This window comes from Rhagoletis pomonella, unplaced genomic scaffold (genome assembly GCF_013731165.1).
Source record: "Rhagoletis pomonella isolate Grant_MI unplaced genomic scaffold, Rhpom_1.0 Rhpom_scaffold_00003, whole genome shotgun sequence".
Taxonomy (NCBI): domain Eukaryota; kingdom Metazoa; phylum Arthropoda; class Insecta; order Diptera; family Tephritidae; genus Rhagoletis; species Rhagoletis pomonella.
Window position 1 is genome coordinate 60,235,617 of NW_023458557.1, and position 26,478 is coordinate 60,262,094.

Here is a 26,478-nt window from a genome sequence, read left to right on the forward strand (position 1 = left end):
TAACATATAGCTCCCATACAACTGATTGTTCAGATATGAGATTTTTCGTTATAACTTCTCCATTTATGCAGCTACGAACATGAAATTTTGCAGCACTTGCACCCATTATCAACAGAATGCTTACAGTGAAAATTACAAAGATCGGGTCACTATAACCTATAGCTCCCATACAACTGATTGTTCAGATATAAAATTTTTCGTTATAACTCCTCCATTTATATAGCTGGGAACAGGAAATTCCGCACTGTTTTCAATAATTATCAACAGAAAACTTACAGTGAAAATTAAAAAGATCGGATAACTATAACCTATAGCTCCCATACAACTGATTGTTCAGATATGAGATTTTTCGTTAAAATTCATCCATTTATGTAGCTAGGACCATGAAATTTCGCGCTGTTTTCACTCATTATCAGCAGAAGACTTACAGTGAAAATAACGAAGATCGAGTCACTATAACCTGCAGCCCCCATACAACTGATTGTTCAGATATGAGGTCTTTTATCATATCTCCTCCATTTATGCAGCTAGGAACATGAAATTTCGCACCATTTTCACTCATTATTAACAGAATACTTACAGTGAAAATAACAAGGATCGGATGACTACAGCATATATCTTCCATACATCTGATTGTCCAGATATGGGATTTTACTGTAAAACTCCTTTATTTGAACAGCTAAAACCGATAAATTTCGTAAGATATTTTATAAATAATAATACAAAGTCTACTGAGAAAATCGTCAAAATCTATGCTGTATAACCTTTATCTCCTATAGCACTGATTGTTAAGATACCAGTTTTTGCCATATATCTCCTTTATGTACGAAACTAAACCCAATAAATTGTGTTACCGGTTTACATACCAATCACATAGCGGTGAAAATCACTTATATTGGTGTCATATAAAGTATATCTTCCATACCTCTGATTGTTTAGATGCGATTTTTTATATAAGTATGTAACTCCTCTATCGATGTATGCAGATGTATTCAAAAGCAGTAATCTGTCAAAGTAAAATTTGCAGATGTTCATGAAAGGTATGAAGCCTTCGGCATAGCCGAAGACAGCGCTGCTCTTACTTGTTTTAATTTAAGTTACTCCTTAACTTAACACACTCCTTTTAAATATAATGATTGTGTACGATTAGGAAATAATAATATTCTGCACGATTTTTTTTTAAATATAACTATAAAACTTGAAAAGGAGGACAAGGAGGACATTTTCGCTCAAAAGGAGGACAGAGAAGGACAATATTTTTGAGAAGGAGAAATCACGTCTGAGGAGGACAATCCTCCTCAAGGGAGGGTGGTTGGTCAGCTTAATATATAACGTTATATATTAAAAAATGTGTCCTTACAAAATTTACCTAAGTTTATTTTACGATAAAAACTCTGATAGTTAAATTTTTTAATTGTTGGAAATCTGCCAGGTAAAGTTTTTACATGTAAAGGTTGGGTTATGCAAGACTTAGACTTTACTTGATTTACCTAGAAACTTTGAAACGATTACTCAGCGTGTCACCTATTACCTTTTGTCCTTTACTTGATTCTCAGCACTTTTATTTGCACGCAAAATTTTTAACTTTTAATTTGTTTGGTTTGAAAATATGTAGATAAAAAAATTACAATTAAAATAAATGTATTCATGCGTTCAAAAGTGATTTTTTAATTTCTTTCTGTCTTTATTTGAAAGTTTGTTTTTCGATTGCCAGATGAATTACATTTATACAAAAAATTATATTTTCTTGGCATATTTGCAGGGATTTTAATAAAAATTTAAATGACAGCGTTATTATCTCACGGCTCTCTTTGCACTTAGAAATCAAAAATCTATAGTTCTCCAAATTTCTAAGTGAAGCTTTTTTTTGTGTAAATACATACACACAAGTGAAGTCAAGTCTAAGTCTTGCATAACTGAGCTTTAAGGATTGATATATGTCTGCCAACAGATTTTTCACATTTCGAAAATGTAAAATAAATCATACTGTAAGTTATTCTTCTTTTTATTTTAAACTATTATTGAACAAGGATTCTTAAATAATGCTGTCAAATTTCAAATGATTTTTAGTGCGATATATCGATATTTCCAAAATGGTATTATCGATACGACGGTTTTTTCAATATCGCCACTTCGATATATCGAAAAACGATATTTTTGAAAATATCAACAATCTCACTATATACACACTCTAAATAAGATTGACCCGCCAGAAAATAATACAAAAGCAGTTTTTTGTGTTGTGTTTTAGCGAATTTAATTTTTTCCTCGTGTTTGATTATTCATATAGTGTTTCGGCTTAAAATTTAGGAACAAAAATATTACATTTTATGAAATTGAGCGAACTATTGGATTAAAACTCGAACCAATTTACAATATTTTAAAACGAATTGCAAGTTTTAAGAGTTTCAATTCTCTTATTTCTTTTAAAGTTTAACACAAGTACAAAGTTTTTGATTAATATTCGTTATTAGAGCCATTTTCTTCCAGACTACCTCAAAATAAAAGACGTATGGGTCGCTTTAATAAAATACTTTTTCTTTAGAAGTGTGAATACGTAGTTACGTATGTCAAACTTTTAAGATGTGTTTATGAGCTGGCATCAAGCGCACTAGATTTCAACTTAAGTTACATGCGATATAATATGTTTTACAAACTTAAAGCTACAACAAAAACTTTGGAGTGCTTAAAAAAATCAAATGAAAATAGAGTTAGGTGATGGTCATCGATGAGAAAATAATTTGGTGTGGTTTAATGCGTATGTAGCTTAAAATGCGTACAATATCTGTGTTTTTATTTTATTTTTATACTCTTCTATACATCTAATTCTCATTGCATTTATTTATACCCTACGACTGTCTTTCAAATTACAAATCTTTCAGTATACACCTTTGTACATGCATATGTATTTGGAAATATCAAATGTTAATGGTAGCTAATTTCTCTTTCTGCTCTTAATGATTACTCCTAATCATCCAAAAATTGTATATTTGTTGAAAATATTCACCCCTATAGGGAGTGTCGACTAATTGTAGATAAAGGACTGTTACCCGATTACCGACTTTCCATGGTATTGTAAATGTCCATTTCTTGGTCAATAAGCGACTGTGAAAAGTTATCAGTATTTTATCCTTTCACAACTCTTTTTTGTAGAATAATGAGCGACTAAAACTATTCACACTCACTTATTGAACGAGAAAACGACATTCAAAATACCATGGATATTCCATAATCGACTAATAGTCGCTTATCTACTACTAGTCGACACTCACAATAGGGGTGATTGTATTTTACCTGGGAAGAAATTAGTAGTGGATAATAAAGCACATAGGTTAAGTAGTATCTACAACTAAATACTTTCCTTAATGGAATCTGAAATTGAAATTGCAATTATCACACGTTGCATGAATAGAGCAAAAAATATTTTGAATCTAAAGAGAAATTGGAGATTAACGCTAAGTCCATTTCCACAAACTTTCAGCTAAATATATAGATTTATTTTTTCTTAGTTTTAAGTTTATTTTTCATTATTTCATTATTTAGTTGTTGATACTATAAACTGTAGATTATTTTAGATAAAATGGCTTTTCAGTTTGTTTGCTTAATTTTTACAATATTCTAACTGCGGCATGGAAAAGTAAATTACTTATATCGCTAAATAAGTTTACAATATTTAACTGTCTTCGCTATAACACAACAAAAGAAAAACAAAATTAAAATTCTTCGCTTTACAACCTTTTGTCATAGCGTACAGGTAATTCTGTGGTTAATAAAATATTATTTACTACCACGTACATAATAAAGTTAATTCAAACTACATGCACTTAAATATAAAATAATGAAACAACAATGATAGTTGCTCTAAAAATTAAGATTGATTTGGTTTGTGTGGTGCAAAACAAAAGTAAATTGTTATACACAGACTAAATAGCTATCTATATACGCCTAAAGTTTTAGCGATTTCTGCTCCATTAGAAGAAAGAATTTTATTTCTTTATTTTTGTCAAACTCCGTGACTAACAAGTTTCTATGGCTTATAAGCTGTTCGCTCTTGCCTCTGCTGTTGTACGCACTTTTACACGCTGCGCAATCAACTTGAGGCGCTGGTATTGCTTTTTGGCGAATCCTCAATGGTCGCCTGCGCCGGTGCCACGTCGTGGCCACTACTACTTTGGCCATTGACGCTGGGCAATGCTTCTATGTCGGGCACCACCACCGGTGGTGGTGGCGTAGCGCCTTCAGCGCGCGCTAAGCTCTGCCGCTGCTCATAAATCTCATCAACGAGCTTCTTAATGAATGGATGATTAAATTTGCCCTCTGTGGAATCGAAGAATTCTTGGTGTTTTAATAGACACTTATCACGTTTCTCATACTCAAATGCCTGCATAATCATATCGAGTCGATCAAGGTCTTTAACGAACTTCGATTCGGCGCTTTCGCCCGCTTCGTACTCCTGCGAGGGAAAAATACAATAAATAAACATCATAAAAGTACTTTAAACCATTATGACATTATACCTCGAATAATTCCATGATACGCTTGCCCCGTGGTTCAATCAGCTTGCAAATGTCTTCCATTGCTTTGAATTCCATTGCACGTTTGTCCGTCTTAGAAACGCCACAGAACGGTGTCAAATCGCCGACAACACTCTCCGCCAAATCGTGCACCAGCGCCAATTCCATGCAACGTATCTGATTGAGACCTTCGCTGCCGTCTAATAGGAACGTCATCATGCTCATGCGATACATGTGGCCGGAGATGGATTCAGGGTCGCTGACGTTGCGCAGTACCCAACCGGTACGCTTTGTATGCTGTAATTATAGCATATTTAAAGAAATTGAATGTAATTAGTAAGAATATTAGGTACACTAAGAGCGAGTGGTTTTATTTCACATAATTATCTATACAAATAAACTAAACCAAGGCAAATAAAAATAAAGCTGATAAGCTTTGATTGATAAATGAAATTGTTATTGGAAAACTAATTAAATTATGGGCATTTATAAGCTTAGATCATATTCATATCTTATATGCTGATATTATTATTAAACCGTCGTAATGCAACCGTATGGGCAAATCGTTTTATATACTTGTACATTGTTCAAATATCTATGAACACGAATACACATCTGCTTGGGTAATAAAATTAAATATAGTAAGAACTTTAAAAAAAAAATATATATACAGTATATAAATAATCAATTTTTTGGTCTCGGCAATATGTTCAAACATCCTTGAACATGTATGCATACATACATACATATATGCCTGGGTAATAAACATTGGTAATCATTTGAATATACAAAAGAAATATAAAAAAATTTACACTTGTACCAATACATACATACAGTCCACTAATTCACACTTAGGCAATAGATGCAACTGCCACATAAGCCGCAGTGCAATATCAATACTTGTATACTACATATATGCAATAGAAATATACATACACTTACATACGTCGTAGTGCATCATCAGATTACGTATTTACTGATAAAATTATAAACACACATAAATTGCAGCGCATACGGGAAACATTAAAATGTCAATGCTGCAAAGCAACGCTTATGGTGCTAGAAATAGAAAATATGTACATTGCTTATCAATATTCTTAACATATAAAGATATAGTATTATTTTATCATTTGTAAATATACATACATACACACATATACATATGTACATATACAATTAGTAAGGAAAGATAAAATTATAGTTTAAAAAACTAAAATCTCCCTATTATAATTGCCATTCGTACTGTCATCAGGTATGTAACTTGAGAATAGAAATCGCTGCATCTTTTAAGCTCATCAATATTACGTAGTTACATCCCGAGCTAATAAAAGGAAGGTAAAATAATAATAATTACATCCCGAGCTAATAAAAGGAAGGTAATAATAAAATAAGAAAATTGTATATAAAGAAAAAATCTATATATTAATACGCTAACATAAATTTTGTCTCCGTTCGTTTGGCGATTCTACCGAACCGATTTCAAAACCAAGAACACCGTTGGAAAGGCATTTTTCCGTGGTTTCACAATTGGTTGAAAATTACGGCCAAAACCGTCGTTTAAACATTTTCGTATTTGTGTATAGATGTTGCTGCAACATGTTCAACTTGACATGTTTCGCATGTTGTTTCACTTCACATTTGAAATAAAGATAAGTATGAAGATGAAGAAATAAATGATAACGATGAAGTCAAAAAAAAGAAGACAAAAGTGAAGATAAAGACGAAAATGGAGACAATGACAGATACATAAGAATTAGGGTAACTGAAAGGGTAAGAACATTTCTTGAATTTATGAAGTGAAACTTTAGCGGCAGTTGGTTGGGAGTAAATTGTCAAATTCAAGGGGAATAATGCACATGGAAATGGTTCTGAGCGGTTTAGCTGTTTGAGAATAAAAACAGCAACAAAGATGCCTAGAGGTACAGGAAAAAACGAAGATCAAAGTAAATTTAAATACTTTAAGGTAAAGGTGAAGAAGAATATGCAAAAATAAAGATAAATATGAAGAAAAAGATGGGGATGAAGATCGATATTGTTATCGATATAAAACTCGATTTTTTATCGATATTGCTATCGATAAAATAATCGATATTGTTATCGATACTGTTATTGCTTAAATAACCGCTATTGTAATCGATATAATAATCAATATAATAGTCGATATTGTTATCGATACAATAATGGATATTGTTATCGGTATAATAATCGATTAAATAATTGATTTTGTTATCGACTTAGTCATTTATATTGTTAACGATACGTACAATAATCGATTAATTAATTGATTTTGTTATCGATTTAGTCATTTATATTGTTAACGATACGTACAATAATCGATACTGATGATTGTTGTATTTATCGATGAATTAATCGATTTTACAATCGTTGTATTTTTCTATATGTTTATGGGTATTGTTATCAGTATTTTTATCGACACAGTTATCAACAGGGTTATCGACATACTAATCGGAACATGGAATGTGATCACATTAAATGACATCGCATCACATTTATGATATGAAGAGACATCACATGATAACGGGTGATTTTTTTGAGGTTAGGATTTTCATGCATTAGTATTTGACAGATCACGTGGGATTTCAGACATGGTGTCAAAGAGAAAGATGCTCAGTATGCTTTGACATTTCATCATGAATAGACTTACTAACGAGCAACGCTTGCAAATCATTGAATTTTATTACCTAGAAAAGTTGGCAGAAAATCCGCTTTTTTATCGACAAATTTTGTTCAGCGATGAGGCTCATTTCTGGTTGAATGGCTTCGTAAATAAGCAAAATTGCCGCATTTGGAGTGAAGAGCAACCAGAAGCCGTTCAAGAACTGCCCATGCATCCCGAAAAATGCACTGTTTGGTGTGGTTTGTACGCTGGTGGAATCATTGGACCGTATTTTTTCAAAGATGCTGTTGGACGCAACGTTACGGTGAATGGCGATCGCTATCGTTCGATGCTAACAAACTTTTTGTTGCCAAAAATGGAAGAACTGAACTTGGTTGACATGTGGTTTCAACAAGATGGCGCTACATGCCACACAGCTCGCGATTCTATGGCCATTTTGAGGGAAAACTTCGGAGAACAATTCATCTCAAGAAATGGACCGGTAAGTTGGCCACCAAGATCATGCGATTTGACGCCTTTAGACTATTTTTTGTGGGGCTACGTCAAGTCTAAAGTCTACAGAAATAAGCCAGCAACTATTCCAGCTTTGGAAGACAACATTTCCGAAGAAATTCGGGCTATTCCGGCCGAAATGCTCGAAAAAGTTGCCCAAAATTGGACTTTCCGAATGGACCACCTAAGACGCAGCCGCGGTCAACATTTAAATGAAATTATCTTCAAAAAGTAAATGTCATGGACCAATCTAACGTTTCAAATAAAGAACCGATGAGATTTTGCAAATTTTATGCGTTTTTTTTAAAAAAAAAGGTATCAAGCTCTTAAAACATCACCCGTTATTACATCACATAATATGATATCACATCACACGATATCACGTGACATGACATTATATGATATGACATCACATTATATGGCATGACATCACATGACTTGACATCACATGATATGACATCGTATGACAAGACATGGCATTACATGACGTGGCATCACATGATATGACATCATATGATATGACATCATATGACATGACATCAGAGGATATGACAACATATGACATGACATCCTACCACATCACATAAAATCACGTCACATCTTATCACGTCATCGAACCTCATCTCATTAAGAATTAGGTTAACGGAGTTAAAATTTTCGGATAGGAATCGAAATAGAATCAGCCATAAAGGTTACTGAAATTTATCGAATCATCGAAGTTTATAATTATCGAAATTAATCCATGCTTATTAAGTTATCGCAACGTATCGAATTATTAAAACTGATCAATGTTTATTGAGTTGTCGAAATTTATAGACACAGAAACTTAGTTGTCCAAATTTACGGATAGTTATCGATATCGTGTGGGATTAACGAAATTTGTCAAGTTAAAGAAATGTATCAAGTTATCGATATTTATTGAATTATCATTATTTATAGACTTAGCGAAATTTATCGAGGTGTCGTAATGCATTGAGTTCTTTCAACTTACAGAGCTATCGATAATTATTGATCTACTGAAATTGGTTATCGTAATTGGTCGAGTTAACGAATTTTGTAGAGTTATCGAATTTTAGTGTTCTTGAAATTCATCGAACTATCGATATTTATCAAATGATTGAAATTTATCGATAAACTTGAAGGTGTCGGCTCAATTCCAAGTCCTGCCGAAGTCCTCCAAAGACCTTCTCAGATAAAAAAAAAATTTAGTTACGTTTTAGCAGAAGATTTTCCGGTTAGTTAATTTGTACCGTATAAGTTTTGCTACGTGTTATGTTAGAAAACCTCTTCAAGGCTTCTAAAACTAGAAAAACTGTCGAATTTCGACAGTAACTGGCACTCTAGTATTTAATAAATGTTTAGATTCGTAAAAACTCTCAACTAAGAACTTCTTCTCCGCGTCCCACTTCTTCTTTTATTTTTATTTTTATTCTTTACTCCCCCCCACCAGAGGTTGGGGATAAAGCATATATATTTCCATTGCATATAGTATACAAGTATTGATATTGCACTGCGGCTTATGTGGCAGTTGCATCTATTGCCTAAGTGTGAATTAGTGCAGAGCTTCTTAAATTGAGTTCCGCGTAATCCAAGGGTTCCGTAGAAAAGTCTCCGGGGTTCCGCGAAATTAATTTTGGTATGAATAAGCACGGCGGTCGTTTTGAGTTGCACACAGAAAGAAAAGTTTTATAAACATCTTGACCGACACGCAATGATCTACTTTCAAGTAGTTAAAACTCAAACAGTCAACGACGTAACGTAGACGTAGGTTGACGCAGACACGATCTACCTTATGGGATGTTAACGAAAACTCACCACCGCATGGCGGTGACATTGCCGAGGCTTCTCTCTCGCTCTATCAACAGTAAATTTGATATGCTGCTACGTACGTCAACCTACGTTTACGCTACGTCGTTGACTAACTGCGCTTTTAGTGTGAATGTAAGAGCGTTGAGCTTGCGCTTGACAGCTTGCTATTTTTTCTACTTGTGTGTGTTGTTGGCCGCTGTAGCCAAAGTGTTGTATACAACTTTCTACAAGGAACGCGATGAATTACCAAATGAAATGTGAAATGTCATAACTGGGCATTTGATAAATCACCTGAAATCTTCGTCAGATTATTTTTCGGATGGTAGTAGTAATATTGGTTTGGTACAAAATCCATTTACGAAGCATTCATAGATCTTCAGAGTACTTCGACATTAAAACACATTAAACACATTAAATATCATGAAGTCGCTAAAAAGGCCATCTTAACGTACTCTGTGAACAGAGTTTTCAGCTTACACTTATACAAAAAACAAATCCAGGTCGAAATTAGATGCTACCCCAGAGAAGCGCATACAATTTTCAGACATTATACCGAACTACTATTTAACCGACTTCACAAGAGAAAGGTTATCAATTCGTCGAAATATTTATTTTTTATTTTTTTATGTATGTTACAGCATAACTTTGGACCACGTTAGCCGATTTCCACAATTTTTTTAAAGGAAAGGTGTTACCTCACAGGTCGTCCCATATTATTTTGGTATAAATCTGATCATCGGATCATGGAGAAATTAACGATAATCCAAAATTTGTGTATGAGAATTGAAGTCGTTTTTGTTTTTTGCTTAAAAATTACTTTTTTATACAATAATTAACAACAGTGAAACAATTTCATTCCTTACATCAAAATTTAAAGTATGTATACTATTTCTAGTAAAAGTTTTTATTCATATGTATATAAATTGCAATGCCTTTGATTTTTAGTAATTTGATGTGGGGTTCCATAAAATTAATGGTGTTTAGTAAGGGTTCCACATCTTAAAAGTTTAAGAACCTATGAATTAGTGGACTGTATGTATGTATTGGTACAAGTGTACATTTTTTTATTATTATTCTTACCTTCCTTTTATTAGCTCGGGATGTAACTATGTAATATTGATGCGCCTAAAAGATGCAGCGATTTCTATTCTCAAGTTACATACCTGATGACAGCACGAATGGCAATTATAATAGGGAGGTTTTAGTTTTTTAAGCTATAATTTTATTTATATTTCCTTTGTTTATTCAAAAGATTACAAATGCTTATTACCCAGGCATATATGTATGCCTGGATGTTTGAATACAGGGGCGGCGAAACGCCCTGTGTCCGGGTGGGTAGTTCTGCTGGTGGCAAGAGTATACAGGTAAAAAAAATATTCGTTGCCGATCTAATTGAGAAGGTTAACAGATTTCGTTAGAAAAACTTATTGTTTCGTGTATAATACCTTTATTTTTCATACATACCATGTACATATGTATTAGGGCTCGTAAAATTATCCGACTATTCGACTAATCGGTTAACCGATTATTCGATTCGTAACCGTTCGCATGCTTATTAGTCGGTTAATTGTATTCGAATAGTCGACCGCCTTCGATTATTCGAATAGTTGCTTTGCTTCGACTACTCGAGCATTGTAGCAAATCGAATTTCAGCAACCGAACTTTCATTGAAATTTCTTTGACAAATGAAAAAAAATTTATTTAAATATATACATGCACACATATGTATGTATATTCAGATTCAAAAAATGAGCGGACGCAAAAGGTGCTGGGTTTGGGATTTTTTCGAAAAAACAAATGACGAAAAGGAAGTAACATGTTCCATATGTGGTGCAGTTTTGTGCTACACCTCCTCCACATCCTCACTGAACAACCATTTAACAAAAATCCATAACAAAAATCGAGAAAATGAGAGGTAGGTATTGCTTTAGCCATTGTCTCTAAAATATTTCGCAATAACATTTCAATAATTAGCGCACATTCTTGCAAAAAAAGTTTGCCTTAATTTTGCACATGCCATCTTATATATGTACTACGAATGTAACAAGACTTTTCATATATGTATATGTATCTGTAAATGCAAAAAAAAACTCGAACTTAAAATATTCGATTAATCTAAAGTGAACGGTTATCCGAATAGCCGACAGCTTTCGACTACTCGAATATTGCTAACCGATTAACAGTAGTCGACTTCAGTCAGATTCGAATAATTCGGTTAATCGATTAACCGAATTGCCCGAGCTCTAATATGTATATATTTCATGGAAATTATCATTTAATCAAATTTTTAAAAAGTTTTATTTCTGCAGTGAAAACACGGCCATTAGTTTTGAATTTCGGGAAATGAGTTCATGGATAAGAATGCAATATTGCTACATGGTTGAGCCGTTTTTTGTGCATTGTCGAGCACAAATAATTTTTGATCTTGCGCAAAACATAAAAGCTCCTCTCGTTAGAGCATGACGGCCCTGGAATTGTAACAAGTAATATAATGAAGCGTACGAATGCAGGAACAAGTCCCACACACCATTTCACGCGAAAATTGAAAAACATCTTTCACGGATCTTGGATTTTGCTCTGTGCGCCTCATTATGCACAGGGCCATATCTTTATCGTTATTGAGTTTGCATTCGTCAAAATCACCATTATAAAACGTGCCATTTACCTCAAATCTACTCTCTCACCAAAATCGAACTTTTCCAAAGTTGTATAAAACGTTGCCGATTCAGTATCAAATCTACTTGTCAGGGAGCAAATAACTTTGACAAAAATTTCATAGGATGCGTCAGGAACGTTCTAAATAATAAGTAAACAAAAAAGTTTATTCCAAACGTTCAGAATGAATAAAGAAATGCAGCCATAATATACATACCTTCCGAAAATACTCTTCAGGTGTGGTTAGAACAGAATTTTCATTTGGGCTTGTTTTTCTTCTAAAAAAAATTTCAGGTGGGTAATTGCCCACCTTTAAAAATTTCAGGTGAGTAGTACTACCTACCATACCCACGTCAGTCAAATTGCTTGCGCCTACACTTAAGTACCTGTACATTTACATTTGGATGCGTCACAAAAAAGGTGTGTATTACCGCAAGCGAATGAGCTACGTTTTTCTATTGTTTAGCCTCCCTCAAAATATTTTGTCTGAATTCTGTGTCAATCGTGAGCATGACCGGTTTAAAAATATGATAATAACTGGTATGCGTAATTTTGCAACGCCCCCTTAGTTTTTTTGTACTATTGAGCCTCAAACTAACCTACAATAATCGGAACCCAACCCGAACCTTTTTTTGTAATGCAGAGACACGTGTAATATGCATAAACATGTACATATTTAAGCAATGCCCATTCCTTTTCTACCCTTAGTAAGTTAATCGCGTGGAACCTCTCTCCGCCTAAATCTGACATTTATTAAAAATACTTGGCAACCATTGTGTGGTGAATTAAACAAGTGCAAGCGTGAGGCGATTAATTGTATTATTATAGCTTAGTTAAGTAATAGTAATATATTTTCAGACTATGAAGTACGTACAATGAGTAAACATTGTTAATGCTTCCGAAAAATTTGGGTCAGCTGCAGGTGACAAGGGCACTTCGGTCAAGTTAGCACTACATTTGTTCGAAATTGTAAAAGTTAACTACCCCAGCCAGCAGAGAAACGTAAATTTTGCCCACAGTGCGGTCCAGCGTTGCTGTTTTCACTCATCATTTAAGCCGATTTTGAAATTATCCGAATTAAATATTTACCATGAAATTAAAATTAATTACCATATTATACCTACTACGTTTACACGTAAGCTATTTGCAAAAAGCTATTTACGAAAAAGAAAATAAACTTTCTTTTATATATGGTAGGTGCTTGTAGTAGGTATCTTATCTTATCTTACTCTTACTAATATCATAAATGCGAAAGTTTGTATGTTTGGATGTTTGGGAAATCATCACGCGGAAACGACTGGATGGATTTGCATGAAATTTTGTACGCAGATAGCTTATGGGCCAGATTGGTTAATAGGCTATTTTTTTAAGAGTTGCCACCTGTTAAAAAAGTTTAATTTATTTAATATGCGGGAACGACAGAATGGATTTGCATGCAAATTTGCACACTGATAGCTTATGACATAGATTGGAAAATAGGCTACTTTTATTAAGAGTTGCCACCTGTTAAAAAAGTTTCATTAAATTAATACGCGGAAACGACTAAATGGATTTGCATGAAATTTTGCACACAGATAGCTAGGTTAGCAAGATAGCTTATGACCTACAGTGGGAAATAGGCTAATTTTTTTGAAGAGTTGCCACCTGTTAAAAAAATTTAATTTAATTAATACGCGGAAACGACCTAACGGATTTGCATGAAATTTTGCACACAGATAGCTAGGTTAGAAAGTAGGCTACTTGTTTTAAGAGTTGCCACCTGCTAGAAATGTTTAATTTAATTAATACGCGGAAATGAATGAACTGATTTACATGGAAGTTTTCACACAGATATGTAGCTTATGAGCTAGGTTGAAAAATGGGCTACTTTTTTTAAGAGTTACCACCTGCTAAAAAAGTTTAATTAAATTAATACGCGGAAAAGTCTGAACGGATTTGCATGAAATTTTGCAAGCAGATAGCTTATGACCTACAGTGGAAAATAGGCTAATTTTTTTGAAGAGTTGCCACCTGTTAAAAAAGTTTTAATTGAATTAATACGCGGAAACGACTGAACAGATTTGCATGACATTTCGCACAGAGATAGCTTATGACCTGTGTTGGAAAATAGGCTACTATTTTAAGAGTTATCACGTATTAGGAAATATTAATTAAACTAATACGCGTAAATGACTGAACTAATTCGCATGAAAGTTTGCACACAGATAGCTTATGACATAGACTAGAAGGGGCTGGATCAAGGCGTCACGCGCACCGTACCGAGGATCGGCCAGGCTGGGGGCCCCTAAATAGCCCAGTCGCGAACGGAGCCCTCTGGGAGGCGGCCACACCCAGGATGTAAGTAGGCCTTACCTGGACGAACCCCTTTCTCCGCAGCCCGTGGGATCTATTATGGAAAAGAAACAATTAACAACAACAAAAACAGCAACAACAACATCAAAAACAATGTTTAAAGGGACCGGCCCCCTTAAAGCGTCGGAAGGGTCTCGGCCCACTAAACAAGGAGCTCAAGCGATGCAGAGTACCTCCACCAGCCGTAGTGCGGTGACAAATAGCGGGAAACCAAGGCCAATGGTGAAACCGGGCCAAGCTCTCGCAAAAACGATGGAAAGTGGCGGTGGGGCTGCTCAAAGGAGTCCACCCCGGGAAACTCCTGGCACCAGTGGACGCCAACCTGGCATGCAGATTGCAGCCGGGGATAAGGCTGAATCTGGGGCGCAGGCCCCGGGCGGTCCTCCCGCGACACCCACGGCCTTCACGAGGCCTGACCAGAGGCCAGAACCAGCTGCAGCGGGCTATCGGCAGAGGAAGCTGGCTGCTCGAATCCTGCAAAGATTCACCGCAACGCCTGACCTGTGTAGCAAGGCGAAAGAAGAGCATGTGAAGGAGATCCTCACAGAAATCGACTGGGCAAAGGCAGTCCTGCCCGACTACCGCAAGCCGGAGGAGAAGCAGCCGCAGGCGCCCTCCAGTAAGCGCAATAGATCGGGGGAAAATACGCCCAACCAATACGCAAAGAGGGTCAGAACGCAGGGGCCTTCTTTTGCTGAAGTAGCCAAGGAGCAGATCCTGCTCGGCGTCATCGATGAGAGCAATGAAGACAGCCTCACCCTGAGGCAGCAATGGAAGTGGGTTAAGGCCGCGATGGCCGACATTGCTATCAACATTATGTTGGAGAATCCGGGACCTCCGCCAACCTGCAAGGGAGCGGGGTGGTTCCAAAATAACATCCGCGTTATAGCATGCGAGGATGCCAGATCAGCGGAGATCTACAAGAAAACAGTTGCAGGTATTGGAGAAGTCTACCCTGGTGCGAAGCTCAGGGCGGTCGACTTCAAGGACCTACCGGTGCGACCGAGAGCGAGAGCATGGTTGCCTTGCAAGCCAGCGGAGCCAGAAAGGATCCTCCAAACCATAAGGCTCTATAATCCGGAGCTACCTACCGATAATTGGAAGGTGGTCAAAATCAACGAAAGCGGTAAAGCGACGATGCAGGTTGTCCTGCTTCTAAATAAGGACTCCATAGAGTTGTTGGAGCAAAAGAGCGGGGTCATACGTTACGGCTGTGACATGGCCAAAATTAAGGTCTACAGCAACGACGTAAACGCAGCGAGGAACCTGATCGCGGAGGTAGAGCCGGAAGAGGCCAACAGCGACGTGGAGATGGAGGAAGAATCCGAGCAGGTTGATCCGATGGACGACCTGACCGGGGGTTATGCCTCATCGACGTCTTCGCTGGGGGTCGGACGCATGCTTCGGCTTTATACGGAGGAGGAGTTGATCGAGATGTCGGAAGACGCGGTCAACTCCACCCTAATAGGCGACGTGGGCGATAACGGCCAAGATGGTGAAGGTACTGCAGATTAACCTTCACCACTGTAAAGCAGCTTCAGCTGCACTGCTGCTCCGTCTAACAGCTAAAGGGGCAGCCGACATCGTCCTAATCCAAGAACCTTGGGTGGTGGGACAAAACATTTGTGGGCTGAAAGCGCCGGGCTACAGACTGGTAAGTGGAGCCTCAACGGGGAAACCAAGGACGTGCATATTGATAAGTATCACACTAAAGTGTCTCTTTCTTCCACAATTTAGCGACGAGGACACAACAGCGGTCAGTCTAAGTGCAAACGGACGACCAATTAAGATGGCATCCATGTACCTAGCGCATGACAAGGAGGTGCCAACTACCTGCATTAAAGACCTAGTGGCCAGCACGAGAGAGGCGCTAATTTTGGGAGGTGACGCGAATGCCCACCATCACACCTGGGGCAGCTCCGATGATAACGAACGGGGTGAGTCACTTTTTGTTTTCATACTTAGTTCTAAGCTTGTTATTGCGAATAGGGGGAATGATCCCACTTTTATTACAAAATCCCGAAGGGAAGTTCTGGACGTTACCCTTATCTCTGAGAATGCGGAATGTCTGGTCGGGAAGTGGAAGGTGCTTGAGGAGCACTCCTTTTCCGACCACCGATATATCCAATTCGAGGTATTAGGGGAAACGCCCAAGGCTCCTCTAACTAGAAACTTGCGAAATGCCAACTGGCATAGGTATCGGAAAGAGCTGGATAGGCTTTTGCCACAAGATAGAGAGCCGGCTACTCCAGCAAACCTAGAGGAGCTGGAATATCTTGTCGACCATTTTACGGGGGCCTGCAGAAAGGCAATAGACATTGCATGCCCCAAAAAGCAGCACCGGGGTAGGAAAAAGCCACCCTGGTGGAATGAAGAAATCAGGATTTCACGCAAGAACTGCAGGAAAACCTTCAATCAGGCTACTGCGTCTGGTAGCGAGGGACATTGGGAGACCTACAAGACAGCGTTACGGGAGTACAAGAAGCTCCTAAGAAGGTCGAAAAGAACCTCATGGAAAGACTTCTGCAATGGGGTGGAGTCTATCTCAGAGGCAGGCAGGCTCAGAAAGATACTCTCAGGTACTGCCCAGAAAGCCCCAGGATGCTTGCAAAGACCTGACGGCTCCTGGACAGAGACCGAGGAGGAATCACTGGATCTGCTTCTTTGCACACACTTCCCGGGTGCCACGGATAGCATGCCGGTACAGCCACATCTAACTGGAGATCTTTCGGTCACTGGAGATTTCCTCACTAGGGAAAAGGTCATCTGGTCTATTGGGACATTTAAGCCCTATAAATCAGCAGGTCCGGATGGCATTGCCCCCATACAGCTGCAGCAAACACTTCAGCTAAGCTCAGCGTGGCTACACGCTATAATTAGGGGAGTATTAGCTCTTAACCATATCCCTAGAAAGTGGAGGGAATCAGGAGTGGTGTTCATCCCCAAGGCAGGGAAGGTGTCTCACAATAACCCAAAGGATTTCAGGCCCATCACCTTGTCGTCATTTCAACTGAAGGTTATGGAGAGACTGGTGGAGGTCCGTATCAGAGAGTCGGTTGGTGACAGACTCTCTACCACACAACATGCTTATACGAAAGGTAGATCTACAGAAACGGCGCTACATGAAATAGTGTCGTATATAGAGAGATCACTAGACATCAAAGAATATACGCTAGCAGCCTTCCTGGATATAGAGGGCGCCTTTAACAACATCATGCCGGGCGCCATAACGGCAGCACTGGCGGGCCTGGGCATCGACTCGCGCTTAGTTGCGCTCGTAAACCAAATGCTGCGATGCAGGGTGGTCCGGGCGGAGCTGGCGGGGGTATCATTGACCAGGTTCTTAGAGAGGGGCACCCCGCAAGGGGGAGTCCTATCCCCTCTTTTATGGGTCGCAGCGGTAAACTCACTGCTGTGTGGCATGGAGGGGGGTGGCTGTAAGGTTATTGCGTATGCGGATGATCTTGCACTAACAGTAAGTGGGAAATTTCCACAGACTCTATGTGACATTATGCAGGTAAAACTGAAGGAAGTCGAGAGTTGGACAAAAAATAACGGGCTAGGGGTAAACCCAAGCAAGACAGAACTTGTACTGTTCACAAGAAGGTACAAAATCCCCCCATTGATAACACCAAGGCTGGCACAGACCACACTAAAATTAAGCGAATCCGCTAAATACCTGGGGATAGTCCTAGATAGAAAATTAAGCTGGATTCAAAACACCGAAGAGCGGGTGCGGAAGGCCACGGTTGCCCTATACAGCTGCAGGAGAGCAATCGGCCAAAAATGGGGTTTAACCCCGAAGCTAGTGCACTGGATATACACCGTCGTGGTGAGGCCCATACTTCTGTACGGGGTAGTGGTATGGTGGCCAGTGCTGGAGAAGAAAGTAAACATTATTAAATTACAAAAAGTGGAGAGAACGGCCCTGATCTGCATTAGTGGTGCTCTCCGCACAACACCTACTATGGCAATGAACACGATCCTCAACATCATACCCATAGATATCATGGGACGACAATACGCTGCGTTTGCAGCCCTAAGACTACAGGGGCTTAAAAGCTGGAAAGTGGCTCGCTGTGGTCACACTACAATTCTGAGAAACCGACAACTACCGAGTACAAAGGACTACTGTGTACCAAGGCTCACTTTCACTAAAGGTTATAGCGTAATGCTACCTAGCAGGGAATCATGGCTCGAAAGAGTTCCGGGGTCTAAAGATGCCATAAGATTCTACACGGACGGCTCCAAACTAGAAAATAGGGTAGGAGGAGGCGTCTACTCGGAGAAATTGGGAATAAAAAGATCATTCCGACTACCTGACCACTGTAGTGTCTTTCAAGCCGAATTGGCAGCCATACAAGAAGCCGTTGACAGCCTAAAACTAGCTGTTATCGCCACTACGGAAATATATATATACTCAGACAGCCAGGCGGCCCTTATGGCGCTTGACTCTGTCACTGTAAATTCGGAAACAGTTGCCAACTGCCGCAAATCACTTAACGTGATGGCAGAGCAGTTCGCTTTGCACCTGGTATGGGTACCGGTGCACAGTGACATACCAGGAAATGAGAAGGCAGACGAGCTTGCAAGGGCGGGTACTTCCTCTCCACTTTCACCAGCCTGGAAGAGGGTGGGTATGCCACTCGCTTCCTGCAAGCTCTTACTAAGGGAGAACTTCCTTGAAGAAGCGGCCTCCAGATGGGAGCGCACTGAAAACTGTAATACAACGAAGCTTACATGGCCAAAATGGGATGTACGGAGATCGAGAGAAATTCTCACTCTCAATAAAGGCGATATGTCACTGGCCATTGGTCTGCTCACAGGACATATTTTGATAGGAAGGCACGCAGAACGCCTCGGGGTTAGTCACAACGACTACTGCAGGAGCTGCCATGACGAAGAAGAGCCTGAATCAATAAGGCACTTACTCTGCGATTGCCCAGCACTGGGCAGGAAAAGACAGAAATTCCTAGGTATAGGTCTTCTAGACGATCTAAGCGCGACTGCTAAGTTTGGAATACGGCAGTTGCTAAGGTTTGCAGACTCCACAAACTGGTTTAAGGAATAGGGGTTTTCTTTGGATCCATGTGGTATCACAATGGGCCCTGATCGGGCCTAAGTGTGCTGGCGCCCTCTGGGCCTAGCAGCCACTTCAACCTAACCTAACCTAACCTAGACTAGAAAATAGGCTACTTTTTTAAGAATTGCCACCTTTTAATCGTTAATCAGATTAACAGTTTGCCAACACTGTATGAAATCATGTTCATATTCACGGAGAAAAATGGACGTTTTTTGGAAAAGAGGTGCAGCACCTCCCATACTGACTGAAAGTTTCATATTGCATATCTCTTCAAATGTGTGTGGCAACTCCCATGCAAATTGATTTTTCTAAGCTGCATATCTCTGGAGGTGTTTATTGCAGAGGACTGAAACTTGGCACCGAGATGTGTATACAAAGTTAATTCCATACTCATGGAGAAAAATTTGCGTTATTCGAAAAGGGGACATGGTTCCTCCCGTACAAATTTACTGTTTTATACTGCTTATCTCTAGAGGTGTTCATGGTAGAGTACTGGGACTTGGTACTGGGGTATGTAAAATCAATTCTAAATTCATGGAAGAAGGGGTTATAAGAAAAAGGGGCGTGGCACTTCCAGTACAATTTTACTTTTTCTTGCCACATATCCCTGGAAGTGTTTGTGGAAGAATACTGGAACTTGGTATGGAGTTGTGTATACAAAATGTATCAATTGCTCATGGAAAAAATGTGAGTTATTAAAAAAGAAGGCATGTCGCCTCCCATACATACTAAAATCTTTTTAATACATATCTCTGGAAGGATAGAAAATCTCTCGAAGTATTTTAAATTTGTTATCTAGATTTATTTTATAAGTGCCGTACTGACAGAATAAATTTCATTAAATGGAAAAGGGAGAGCCGGGTTCGGCCTTATAATCTAAAGCTCTCTTGAGGCATTTGCTACAATAATGAGAAGTGGTATCAAGGCCAGGTTACTAAATTTGAGTTGGAAATATTAGAACCCGCCGTGGCACCTCCAAGAAGGTTACACGTTCACGCGTCGTATACCTGGAACCATTTAAGGTAAACTTAGAGGGATTGATATCTTTCGTATGCCTAGCGCGCAGACGAGATTTTATAATTTCATAGTTTTAAACGGCTTAAATACCTTAACTCGCTTAAAAAATAACGAAATGGGCACAGAAATAAAATCTTACATCATTAAATTATTTTTCATATTTGTAAAAAGCGCACGATGAAATCCGCGGGTAAAAGCTAGTAATATATAAATTGGTTTGTAAAAGGGGGTGTGGCACATCCCAAAGGCGGGAATTTTTTTTCAGGTATAACATCGGAACCTTAAGTCACATAAATATGACATTTGGTATGCAGACATACCTATGGTAGGTGCTTATAGTAAGGTACATATAAATGAGTTTGAAAATGGGGGTGTGGCACATAATATAGGGGTGGAATTTTTTATCAGCCATAACTTCGACACCACAAGTCACATGACCCCTTTAATTCTAACGTGGGGTGAAACCCGCCGGTAAAAGCTAGATTTGTATAAAAATTGAAATTTTGATTTACATAGCTTTTTTATAGCATGAGCCATGATACAATTATTTAAGGGTAGTTTCACTTCTTCTTCTTAGCCACTGCTCCCATTTCACATAAATTGTAAAATGCTTGTGATATCTTCTTTATATGAAAGCTACCATATTCTTTGGAAAGATGAAAATGTGATTGTTTACTTCAAAAAAATTATAAAAAAAATATTTTTTTCTGAAATTGAATGTAAAACCAAAGGAAAGTGAAATACTCGTATTAATTGTGTAATGTACATCAAAAATCTATTTGTTATGCAATTATTTTTACAATTATTTAGTAAGATTAGCTGCACACAGGGGCGCACCCAGGAATATATTTGGGGGGATCTATACTTCTAAAGGTTAATCGTCAGAAAATACTGAATAATCGCTTCAGATAATACGCTCTTTAAAATACGTTTATGCAAGTTTTATGTACAGTATGTAATAAATAAATAAACCTTTTAAAATTTCATAAATTGAATTTTATTTACATAAGATTTATAAAGAATTCCAAAATTTTTAACCGACTTCAAAAAAAGGGAGGTTATCAATTCGTCAAGTGATTTTTTCTTCTTTTATGTATGCCACCGCATAACTTTGGACTACGTGAACCGATTTCAATAATTCTTTTTTTATCGGAAAGGGTCGTCCCGTAATTTGGTTTATCCGATCATTGGACCATGAAAAAATGTACGGTACTCCTAAAGTTGCATGTGAGAACTGAAGTCGGTTGTGTTTTTTGCTTGAAAATTACTTATTTAATAAAAAGTTCTATACACACAAGATGCGCTCGACTCACAAAATTAATAAAAAAAAAAGTTTAAAATGAATATTTTATGTTCATTTTCCTCGATTTCTGGTTTCTAGTTTTGATAGAGATGGTGACTTTTAACGATTGCCTCATTCTTTTAATATTTCGAATACTAAAAAAATTAACTGAACTTGTATTTTTATTACGTAGCTCATTTTCGAGGTTGGCAAATTAAATTTTCGATTCCTTTTTAAGCAGATACATATCAGTGGTAAACTTTTGAGAGCTCTCAAGGAAAACCAAAAATTCATATAAAATTACGCACAATAACTGGAAAAGAAATTTTCTTCTATCAAAATTTCTTAAATCAATTTGCAGCTCTCAAGAAAAAAATGCTCGTATCAAGGTACATTGGACAGGTAGTATCAGAAGAGCAGCTGATTTGATTTTTTCAAATTATTTGGCCTCGAAAATGTCAAGTATTTTTAATTTATTCTCAAAAAAAAATCTAAATTTTTAAAATCTATTTGCATGTGAAACCCTTTTCCATACAAAGCAAGCTATCGAATAACAGCTTTTGGACATTCGCCCAACTCAGCAGCATAACCGCTGATTACTGAGCCTTGCAAAGGATGGATCAATAGGTTTGTTCCACACGAGCCCGCGTGATCCCGCGGGTGCACAAAACAGCCCAGAAAGCGTTCCCCACGCAATAAAAATGGGTAAAAGAGCGCGAATACGTTCCACTTTTGGATCGTAAATGTCTTCTTCTTCGTGCCCGAAAGAGCCCGGATTTTTTTCCGGGCACAAATGAGTAGTCCACTTGCAAACAGCGTTATGTGATTTTATAATAGAAAGCCATAAATTTGAAAAAACGACTACGACAACAAGTAACATTTAAATTGAATCTTTTTTATTATTACCTAAAAATTTGGATAAATAAGAGCCTTATAAAATTGTAACATAACATAACATGACATAAGATAACAGTAACAGTCTATACGACCTAAAGCAGTTTTCTAAGTTCATCAGAAGATGTATAGTTTTGAAAGTTTATAAATAAGTGTGATAGCGACTTTTGGAAGAAGGGTTAACATTTGATGCTATTTAATTCAGAATATAAAAAGATTTTGCACTGTGTTGTAGTGGACATGAAATTACTATAAATACTGGCACGTAATCCTCCAAAAACTAAAAATTTTAAAAAATTTACATAGCGCACTTTGCAAGTGGACTACTCAAATGTGCAAAAAGTTAAATTGCCATAACAGCTGTTGCGGAAATAGAAAATACCACAGAAGTTTCAAAAAATTTAGTTATTTTATATTTTTATTCGATATATATATATACATATATTGTTTAGAGCTGATTTGCTGGTTGACACATTTTTGACACTTGTGAGAGAGTAACTTATTTATACGCTCTAATTACCGAAACAGCTCGGAAAGCGTGAAAGTTGCAACCAGGGGCGCACCCAGGAATATATTTTAGGGGGGGTTTTATATTTCTGAAGATATATCACCGGAAAATACTGAAAATTTTCTTCAGATAATACGCTCTTTAAAATATATTTATGCAAGTTTTATGTACAGTATGTAATAAATAAATAAACGTTTTAAAATTCATAAACTGCACTTTATTTACATAAGATTAACAGAACTCAAACACTTTTAACCGACTTTAAAAAAGGGGAGGTTATCAATTCGCCGGAATACGTAACTTTGGACCACGTGAACCGATTTCAATAATCATTTTTTTGTAGAAAGATGGTACCTCAAGGTTCGTCCCGTAATTTGGTTTAGAGATCCGATGATTGGATCATGAAGAAATTAACGGTACCCCTAAATTTGAATATAAGAATTGAAGTCCGTTGTGTTCTTTCCTTAAAAACTACTTGTTTAATAAAAAGTGCTATAAACTCAAGATGCGCTCAACTTTCAAAAGTACCTAAGAAAAAATTTTAAATAAGACTCAGTAAAAATAAATTTATTGATTCCATGGATTTTTGCACTTTTATGTTCCTTTTTCCGATTTCTGGTTTCTGGCTTTCGACAGAGATGGTGATTTTTCACGATTTCTAACTTTTTTTAATATTTCGAATACCGAAAAAATTAACTGAACTCTCAAGAAAAACGAAAAATTCATATAAAACGACGGACGAGAAATGGAAAAGAAATTTTCTTCTACCAAAATTTCTTAAATCAGTTTGCAGCTCTCAAGAAAAAAATGGTCGTATATTCATTTCCTCATGAAAATTTACAGCAAAAGCAAAGCGCTTTTTCAAGCAACAGAAATTATAATAAATATTTCTTATAATTTCCTTGAGAGCTGGATTCTAAGCTTTAAGATACAGTTTGTATTAGAGGTTATTAGCTTTAGGGGGGGTTTGAACCCCAAAACCCACCCCTTGTGTGCGCTAGTGGTTGCAACAATTTTTATTTGCTTCCAATCAGGGTTGCCACTTTGGTAAATTATTACCAAAATTGGCAGAAAAAATTTGGGTTGGTAAAATGTTTGTTAGTTTTAGTAGATTTTTGTTAAAGTATTGTCTTTGAAAACGAAATAAAACTTTTCGTTCCCGCTTTATTTTTCGAAGTTATCTTATATTATAAATTTCTTTCGAAAAATGTAGCCTACTCTATTGCATTAATTTCCGAATGCCTTAATGCACACTTTTTATATACATATATACATAAGTAGTGCGAACAAACTCAGTTTACTAAAATCCTGAGCTTACACTCAGAAAAAATTATAGTTAAAAAACTAACAACAACGATTTTATTACAACAAGAACTAAAAAGTATAAAATAATTTATAGATATAGCGATTCCGTTTAAGAAGAATAGGAAGTTCCCTAACTTGATTTAATTTAACTTTTCTAAATTAGCTAAAAATAGGATTAAAGTGATTGGCCCGTAGTCATAGTGAAAATAAGGTCCACTGTAAAGTTAGTTGCAGCTTTTTGACAAAGTTTTCAATGGGATATCTGTAAACATCATTACATTTCGTCCAATGTTTTCACCAAAAATGCATGTTCACGTTTGGTTTTGTGGTCGTCAGAAGGCATATCCTTCATTGCCATCTTAAATAACCTATTAAGAGTTATGTCCGTGAAGAAGTTCTTGTGACAACAATGATCTGGTTCGATAGTGAATCGTCCTTGAATCTTTATAGTTCAGTTGGTGGCAATTACAAAATGGGGGAGTATCATTAGTCCACAGAAATCCAATATACATAGGATGCTTTCCATTTGAGAGAAAAAAAATACACTTTTTGAGAAATTAAATTAAGAAAAAAATTTGGACTTTTTGTTTATTGTTAAATAAAAAATTTTAAATAATGAAAATCAATAATTATATCACTCTATCTTGAAGTGACAAGAATTACTGACATTTGAGTAAAAACATTGTTGGAATCTATTAAATTTTGACAAAGTTATGGGCATTTAAAAAAAAAATTCTCACTGTCAATTCGAATAATCGATTTTGCCTGAAAAACAAAATCGCGTTTAATTCGGCCGAAAAAATTTTCGGAGCCAAAAGAAAAAATACATGTCTCATTATTTGGACCAGCAAACAATGTATTTGAGTTTGGTCGAAATTAAGAACCATGCTCCCTCCTGACCGGTTGTCTGGAAATGGAAAGCATCATAGACTTATTTAGACGAAATACCTTAGATTTCTTAGAGTTGCATTTGTTGGCATTTATCAAGAATTCTGTATTCTGTTTAGTCGCCGTAAAGCAAGGACCGCAATGGTTCTGGTGGTTGATTTAACGGTGGCAATTCAGCTTTGATCCTTGGTGTCTCCGAGTGACTCCACTTGATGAATTTTACCAATAACTCGACTCCAGCGACACCTTGCAGCTCTTTCTGTGCAATAGTACATATTGCCCCTACCGTTACCAATATATATCTCGAATATGAGCCAAATCAGACGCTAAATACGATTTTTAGTAATAACTCGACTACAGCGCTACCTGACGTTTCAAGTTGTGAACCTAAGTTATACATGGACCCGCTCAAACACATAAAAAAAAATCATTAAAATCGTTTCGGGCATTTAGAAGGAGTTCACACACTAACACATGCACCGAAGAAGTACTTATACATATACTATAATTCACAAAGGCGCTAACCAACAAATTTTTATTTTACAGGAGAAGCAAAAAACATTATAACATAAGTATCAAAAACAAGTAGCATGTGGCATATAGCTCCGATGTTTTTAGTACTAACACTTTAAAATTTTTATTGAAGGTGTATTGTAATACATCGTACCGTCTGTGAAAAACGCAGTTTCGAAAGAAATGTTGGTTAGGGCCTCTGTGAATTAAGCCAACGATATGTATTTACAGATAGGTGAAAGTTTCAGTATGTTTGGAACAGGGCTGTTGCGAATATTACTCCGAAATAAAAGTCCTTTCCGGATAATAAACAAACCGCCTGTCCAAATTAAACAAATTTGGTATCATATGAAAGAGGAATGAAATAGCTTTTAAACAAAAATAACGAACGATCTCAATTTATATTTTTTTATAATTTAATAAAGAAATGCATACACCTGACACAAGGTTTGTTCTATGGTACTTGATTAACATTTTTTATTGAAATATTGTTAAATATGTGCCTTTCCTCGTTTAGACATTTCAGTC

General features: G+C 37.0%; 1 protein-coding gene across 2 annotated transcripts in view; it reads right to left on the bottom strand.

Annotated features, from left to right (window-relative positions):
- Nucleotides 1–1,776: 1,776 nt before the first annotated feature.
- Nucleotides 1,777–26,478, bottom strand: part of LOC118735328 — a 126,288-nt gene continuing 101,586 nt past the window's right edge. For both annotated transcript variants that reach the window (XM_036465020.1, XM_036465019.1), the window contains 2 exons: nucleotides 4,518–4,811; nucleotides 1,777–4,453 (listed from right to left, as the gene is read on the bottom strand). In XM_036465020.1, coding sequence (XP_036320913.1) covers nucleotides 4,091–4,453; nucleotides 4,518–4,811 — 657 coding nt within the window. In that variant the 3' untranslated portion in view covers nucleotides 1,777–4,090. The remainder of the gene's footprint in view (nucleotides 4,454–4,517; nucleotides 4,812–26,478) is intronic.